The 7,592-nt window shown below is 42.8% G+C and overlaps 1 protein-coding gene across 2 annotated transcripts; it reads right to left on the bottom strand.

Annotated features, from left to right (window-relative positions):
* Positions 1-3,467: 3,467 nt before the first annotated feature.
* LOC108712596 (MANSC domain-containing protein 4) lies at positions 3,468-7,592 on the bottom strand. 2 transcript variants are annotated; one of them, XM_018254876.2, is made up of 4 exons: positions 7,337-7,592; positions 5,954-6,223; positions 5,568-5,702; positions 3,468-4,645 (listed from the first exon to the last, which is right to left on the bottom strand). In XM_018254876.2, exons 2-4 carry the CDS (start codon positions 6,195-6,197, stop codon positions 3,906-3,908), a joined length of 1,119 nt encoding a protein of 372 aa, XP_018110365.1. In that variant the 5' UTR covers positions 6,198-6,223; positions 7,337-7,592; the 3' UTR covers positions 3,468-3,905. The 2 variants fall into 2 exon arrangements, with proteins under 2 accessions (XP_018110365.1, XP_018110364.1); XM_018254875.2 differs by having other exon boundaries at positions 5,568-5,705.

The following is a 7,592-nucleotide window of genomic DNA, read 5'->3' on the forward strand; positions in this document are numbered from 1 at the left end:
TCAGTTTTGCTCTGCAAGTGAAAGATGTTGTTGAAGAAAAGCAGTATGGGGTGAGTGATCACCCAATCAAGAGGGGTTCTGTGCCCCAATGGAGGTGGGTGACTTTCTGCTTTGCTACATTTCTTATTACAATAGTTAGAGAGACAAGGTGCACCAGAATGTAATATGATTAACTCACCAAATAGTAAATGTGGTCCGGGCGCACCAGCCCCAGCCCCCCAGCTTTAGGGAGCGGCACGCCAGAAAATTTGAAGAAAGAACGGGGCTGTCCGGCATTCAAACAGATCCACAGGACCAGAAAAATTTAGTTAAAATATATATTTTTATTTTACACAGTTTAAAAAATGGGTATAGTTGCATCTCCATTCGCCCTACGCGTTTTGTACCCACAAGGGCTTATTTCACAGTTTGGGTGGTGTTTAGACTGAAAAACTGCAAGTAGTACACATAGAGCGCAGCCCCCAGATTTTCAACCGGTATGTTAAAAATTCTAAGCAACTTTTCAATTGGCTTTTATTATTTATTTTTAATAGTTTTATAATTATTTGCCTTTTTCTTCTGACTTTTTGTAGCTTTCAAATGCGAGTCGCTGACCCCATCTGAAAAACAAATGCTCTGTAAAGCTACAAATGTATTGTTATTGTCACTTTTTATCACCGATCCTTCTATTCAGGCCTCTCCTATTCATATTCCATCCAGTCTCTTATTCAAATCAGTGCAGGGTTGCTAGGGTCATTTGGACCCTAGCTACCAGATTGGTTTAGATGCAAATTGAAGAGCTGCTGAATAAAAAGCTAAATAACTCAAAAACCTTCAATATTAAAAAATTAAAACAAATTGCAAAATGTCTCAGAATATCACTCTCTACATCATACTAAAAGTTAATTTAAAAGTGAACCAGCCCTTTAATGATATCCTGATGAGTGCTGTATATATGGCTCTTTTTTTGTGGTCATCTGTGACCAGAAATAAAAATAAAGTAAATTATAGTATTGCTCTTGTTTTGACACATTCTACCCAACAGCATTGTGTGAATCTACACCTTGCAGTCCCACTTACTCTGGAATTATGGGGGTGGTGCTGCTGTATTGTGGGTAAAAAACATGGAGACTTGCATGCAATAGTGCACTTTGCTCACTGCACTTCTGCTTGTAAATGAACCTTTTAAAGTCACATGGTACAAAACCCTTAGGATTCCAAATCCAAACGATTTTCCAAAATCTGAATTCTGTCAATCGACTTAATCTCCCTGTTATCAATTTATCCCAATCTACAATTAAATTTCATTGCTTTCAGTGGAACACAGAACAAATTATCCCACCTCTGTATAAATATGAATTGCAATCTTGGTTCTCATACTCAAGGGAAAGCAAAAGCCACTGGTCTAATTCCTACTGTTGACTCTTTCAGGGCTCATTTAGTGACCTGCTGCTAATCTGAGAATATAAAATCCCCATTGCTGGGCCTGTTTTAGTCAGGGTGACCTTCAGCCTCGGCTCCCAGGAGCAGGGAACACAAACAGTGCATTAGGGAAGAATGGAGGCATTGAGAAGTGCCGGCACAAAAGCTAGGTGCTCCCTCCTCTCCTCGTTCGTTGGGGGGAGGGGTGGGCCAGATCTGTTACCTGCAGTTTCCAGACGGCCCCTTCAGTCTCAGGGGGAAAATGCGGACAAATAGCTAACCACAACAATATAGGGAAACTAGGCAGAGTTTGCTAGTGATGGCATTGGGGTGCCAAGGATGGTTTTTATAATGTTCTACCTGAGCAACTCCCAGCTGCAATATGGAGTGCAGGTCTGTGACCTGTTCTGCAGAAGAACAATGAAAAGCTGTATTATGATACCCTTCATCTCTGCAAAATGTGCTCTCTTACCCCTGTACCTCATCCAGATATGCCTTTGGTGCATGAGACTCAATATTCAAGATTGTATATGGACCTTGCAGTATTCAGCACCCAGCTGGCAGCTAGAATAACTTTTAATATTAACATCACAGCAGGTTGTTTCTCCATTGGCCTGTACCAGTAGAGCAGTGATCCCCAACCAGTAGCTCGTGAGCAACATGTTGCTCTCCAACCCCTTGGATATTGCGCTCAGTGGCCTCAAAGCATATTTTTGAATTCCAGGCTTGGAGGCAAGTTTTGGTGGTATAAAAACCAGGTGCACTGCCAAACAGAGCCTCAAAGTAGGTTTACAATGCACATGGGGCTACCAAATGGCCAATCACAGCACTTATTTGGCACCCCTAGAACATTTTTCATGCTAGTGTTGCTTCTCAACTCCTTTAACTTCTCGATGTTGCTCATGGGTTCAAAAGGTTGGAGATCCCTGAGTAGAGGTAGATAGGTTTGGGCTTCTCCAGCAGAAGAATTATACCAGTGTGGAGATGTGGCAATAGCCGTAAGGTAATGGTTCCCAAACTGTAGGGCTGGCCCCCTAGTGTGGTTTGTAGCAGTTATATGGGCGCTCACCATACCAGAAAGCTCATCATGAAGACCAGTAAGGGTAGGAGTGCCCATATTTTACTTTAGTGATGTTGTCCCATTAGTATTAGTATTGATTGATGAGAAAATGTATATTGCTATATTTAACAAACAACTATTTCTTATGTAACCTTAACATTATATCCCAATGAAATCTACTGAATTATAATTAATATCTGAATGAATCTACTGATCACCAGCTAAAGGTCTAATGGTAGATCCCATCTACCTTTTGTACACCCCTGAGTTAAGGTAAGAACTGGGGAGAATTGCCATTTGCTCTCTTAGGTACATCTTAAAAGCTCAGCTTGAAGGGCAATTAAGGTAAGAATTGGGGAGAATGGTCACCTGTTCTCTTAGATCCACCTGAAAGCCCGGCTTGAAGGTCAGTTGTTGGTGAAATTTGAGGTGAATATGTATTTTCTAACCTAGATATTGTTGGAACTATGACGGATCAGGGGGCCCTAGCCAAAGGTTGGACCTTGAGTGGGACTGAAAAAGTTTGACAACCTAAGGCCAATGGTGCACACGGCCAATTCCATATGTTTTGTCACCAGAAAATGTTCTTGGTAGGTTGGCAACAAAATATTTAGAATTGCCCTCTATAGATTTCTGACAATTGGTTGCATCCGTGGTTTAAAGGCATATTTACCATGCAGACTCAAGGGCCTGTGTCTATGATGGCATCTTTAGGGGCTGCCCCCAAGGGTGCCTATATGATAAATTAAATTTTGTGGGGGGGATTCATTTACCATATAGGCAAATTTCCCCTGCTTTTCTGATGAATCTGGCAGTGGAGGTGAGGGGTGGGGTAACTGAATTGTCACATGTGCATTGTGGAAGGTCATTTTAAGCATTGACAGGTGACTAGGGCGCCATGGCCCAAAATACAGCCCTGCAGCGAGTTAAGCGATTCTTGCTTGGAAATGCATTAGCCGGCAAAAAAATTCAGAGAAAGGGGAATAGAATACTTTCATCTACTGTAAAACTTACTAAAAAGTTCTTTAATTGCACCAAAATTGTAGCATAGACATTGTCCTTAAAGCATGTGATGCTAAGCCAGGAAGCAGCCTCCTGAATATAAATTAAGCAGCAGACAACAACAAAAATGTTGCAATAGAATTAATCTGTACAATTAAAAAATGAAAAACAATGAATTTGGCAGGTGACAACACCAATCCTTTGTGAACAAGAGAAACATTTTTTTTGTACGTTCTTGTTGTTTGTACTCTTAACACCTGATACTTGAGCAAGGAGCCAAATAGAACTTCATCCTTGTGTTTTATCATCTTGTAGATGCCCATCTACTGTACACCACCCACTAACTATGGTTGCATGTTGCAGGGCGTCATTGGTCAATCTGAGAAGTCAACTTGACATTGTGTATGGATTGTTCAGACACTCTCCATCCTTGACTTCAGAATCATTCCTTCTCCTTAAGTAAAGCAAACCTAATCAAACTACCCCGTCTATCATCAGCCACCTGCCCTGGTCTGTATCTACCCCTCTTCCTTCTCCTGCAGCATCCAAGCATCATAATCCCTGAACAGCAACACAATAATGCAACCGAAGAGCCAACCAAGCCAGGGAATAACCATAGACCCAGCCAGGAACCAGATGCATCTTCCACCTCTGCATCAGAACTCTGGTTCTTCCCACTGTGACCTTTGGTATCATTGACATGCTGTTTATTGCTGTCAAGATGAGCTGGACTGTGCGGGTTGGGGATGGGTTGTCCCACTGGTGCTCTAGAAGTTAGAGGGTCTTCACTGTGAGATGTCTCAGCCAGGGAACTGGTCTTCGACTGGGAAACAGAGGTTGTTTCAGAAATGCAGGGTGTTGTAAATAGCGGTGACTTGGTAGGAGGGAAGGAACGAATAGAATCCCCTGGACCAGGTGGATGAGGGAGAGAGCGATGAGAAGAGGTAGGGATAGAGTGATGAGAAGAGGTAGGGAGAGGTAATGATGACTCTGTAGGGGATTTGGGTGGTGCAGATGATTGTTGAGCTGGTTGGGGGTCTTTAGAAGAAAGAAAAGACTGGGGAAGAGGAACTGGGGGGACAACTGCCCCTGATGTGTTTAGGCGATGCAATTTCATAGATGATCTTGGGTTCAAATCAATTTGTCCCAGTTTCTCAAACACCAACAGATCAGGGTCAATACCTGAGGAAAGAGACTGTATTTAATAAGCCTCTCATAGTAACGTAATCTTAAATGCCATCATCACATTGGAGGGGTCTCGCTGGTTACTGTGAAATTTACATTTCTACACTTGACTAAACAGGACAGAAAAAAAGGCAATAGGACAAAAAGAACAGCCGATGCTCAGGAAGAAATGAAAGAAACAGGAAAGGTGGAGTACAAAGAAGAATGGGCCTGGTGCAAGAATAGGAGTGGAGATGGAGAGAATAGCAGATTGAAAGTTCAGGAATGTCCACTGGGAAAAACAATAAAGCAATAAGCAGAAGTTGGAGAAGGAGAGGTCATGAAAAAGAGAAGGAAAAGAGTGAAAGTAGACCTGAGGCCAGGGGGTTGGGAAAGTAACGTAAAGGGAGGAAAATAATTTAAGGATGGAAAAGAAAATGGAGAAAAATCATCAAAGGGAAGATAGAAGTACCAAATGCAGAAAGTGGTACAGAATAGAAAAGGCAAGAGAAAAACTCTATCAAGGCATAATGAATATAGAACAGAATAAAGCACTTGAACATGTAGAAGAATGGAATGGATTCAGGAGTAGAAGGTAGGGGAAGTAGTTGATAAAAAACGAAGAAAAGCAGAAAGAGATGAGTCAGAGGGCTGAGGCAAAAGAAAAAAAAAAGGTAGGTAAGCACAAGACTAGAAGAATAGAACATAAGACAACAGAGTTCAGAGCTAAAGGTATGAAGGCAGTGCAGTGAGGAGTGATAAGGAATGAGGAAGTAGTCTAGAAGAGTGGGCAAATGGAGGAGACAGGAGAGGTTTATCAAGGTCATATACATAAGGCAAAAGGAATGTCTGGGTGAAATTACAGTAGACAAAAGATGTGGAGCAGAAGCAGAGACAAGAAAGGAATTCAAGAAAGAAAGGCCTCCCCCCTTCGACTCACCAGCAGTAACAGTATAGAGGACAGCAGAGTCTTTTTGGTGGAGGATGCAGCTTTCCGGGTGGGGGCAGTGGACTAAGTGACAACTCACTCTTCCTTGGCTGATATCCAGGAAAGACACTGCCAGGTTGCAGGGTGCTGCTGAGAGAAGGTAGCAGAGAATGCCTTAATAACTCATATTTAATTACTCTAATTGTTCAATTCAGCATCTATAATACTAGCAGAATAGCACTTTTGAGTTTAAATCGTACAGTAGTAAGTTAGGTTGAAAAAAGACACACATCCATCAAGTTCCACCATTTAAGTCCATCTATAACCTGCCTAACTGCTAAGCCAAGAGCAGAAGGAAAATAACATCTGGCACCTACTGACATTGACTGGACACTCACCTTGGTCACAGCACTTTCGGCTGCAGTGCTGGGCAGATGGCTCCATCTCAGTTTGTAGCAACTGGGCCCCGCGTTGCTCTGACACAGGGAGGTTAAGGAAGAGCCCAGGGAAGCGTCGGATCCAGCAATCATGGTAGAAGGAGGTTTGAGGGCAGAGGCTGTTGGATCTGCCAAGAGTCTTTGGTACATGCAGTAGAGTGAGGAGAAGGAAGCCAGCACATCCCACACTTAAAGCCATTGCCATGAGCCTAAGGGAAACAAGGGGGTTCCCTGTGCAGAGAGGAGATTCTTATTGGCATGCACCCTACACCAGACTTGTAGCACTCAACAGCACCCTAATAAAGAGATTTTAGCTTTGATACTCAGTGACACCCCAATACAAAAATGTAGCACCCATGCAGTACTGCACTCAATGACACCCTAATAGAAAGAATGTAGCACTTCATGAACGCTACTCTGTATAGAAACCACTCCACAAGAAAAGAAAAAGTACTCCCGCTGCACCACAAAGTACAAAAAGTACTCTTACCTGTGTGTCAGAAAATATACTTTCGCCTGTGTATCATGGATGTATATTTTGACCTGTGTATCAGGTATGTACTATATAATACCATCTGTGTATCTGGCATGTATTTGCTCCCCTGTGTGTGTATCAGGTATGTATACTCTCACATGTATATCATGGTTATATATTCTGACCAGTGTATCAGGCAGATATACTCTCACCTGTGTATCAGGCAGATATTCTCTCACCTGTGTATCAGGCAGATATACTCACACCTGTGTATGAGGCAGATATACTCACGCCTGTGTATCAGGCAGATATACTCTCACCTGTGTATCAGGCAGATATACTCTCACCTGTGTATCAGGCAGATATACTCTCACCTGTGTATCAGGCAGATATACTCATACCTGTGTATCAGGCAGATATACTTTCACCTGTGTATCAGGCAGATATACTCTCACCTGTGTATCAGGCAGATATACTCTCACCGGTGTATCAGGCAGATATACTCACACCTGTGTATCAGGCAGATATACTCTCACCTGTGTATCAGGCAGATATACTCTCACCTGTGTATCAGGCAGATATACTCTCACCTGTGTATCAGGCAGATATACTCTCACCTGTGTATCAGGCAGATATACTCTCACCTGTGTATCAGGCAGATATACTTTCACCTGTGTATCAGGCAGATATACTCTCACCTGTGTATCAGGCAGATATACTCTCACCTGTGTATCAGGCAGATATACTCTCACCTGTGTATCAGGCAGATATACTCTCACCTGTGTATCAGGCAGATATACTCACACCTTTGTATCAGGCAGATATACTCTCATTTGAGGCTGCTGAGTGGCTGCACAATATTAACTCACCTGCATACCGAGTGATCGTACTCCATCCTGTGTCATGATGTTACTGAGATGGAGCAATCTGCCCTCTCTCCTTCTGCAGTCAGTGTCCCACCCCTCATCTCCTCCTCTTCCAAGAACTGTATTTCAGTTGGGAGGGGGTTGTAACACTAATACAGGGAAGGAGGGGGGTGCAGGTGTAGGGGGACGTTTAGCTCATTGGCTGCAAACCTGCAGAAAACCAATGGGAGGAATGTGAGGACGTTTCTGTGATTTATTA

Source organism: Xenopus laevis, chromosome 3S (genome assembly GCF_017654675.1).
Source record: "Xenopus laevis strain J_2021 chromosome 3S, Xenopus_laevis_v10.1, whole genome shotgun sequence".
Taxonomy (NCBI): domain Eukaryota; kingdom Metazoa; phylum Chordata; class Amphibia; order Anura; family Pipidae; genus Xenopus; species Xenopus laevis.

Excerpts from the sequence above, each read along its gene's own strand:
- LOC108712596 (XM_018254875.2), bottom strand. The coding sequence starts at position 6,197 with ATGGCAATGGCTTTAAGTGTGGGATGTGCTGGCTTCCTTCTCCTCACT. Across the intron at positions 5,706-5,953 it reads CCGAAAGTGCTGTGACCAAG|CAGCACCCTGCAACCTGGCA; the intron begins GTGAGTGTCCAG and ends ACCTTCTCTCAG. Across the intron at positions 4,646-5,567 it reads CCTCTATACTGTTACTGCTG|GTATTGACCCTGATCTGTTG; the intron begins GTGAGTCGAAGG and ends CTCTTTCCTCAG.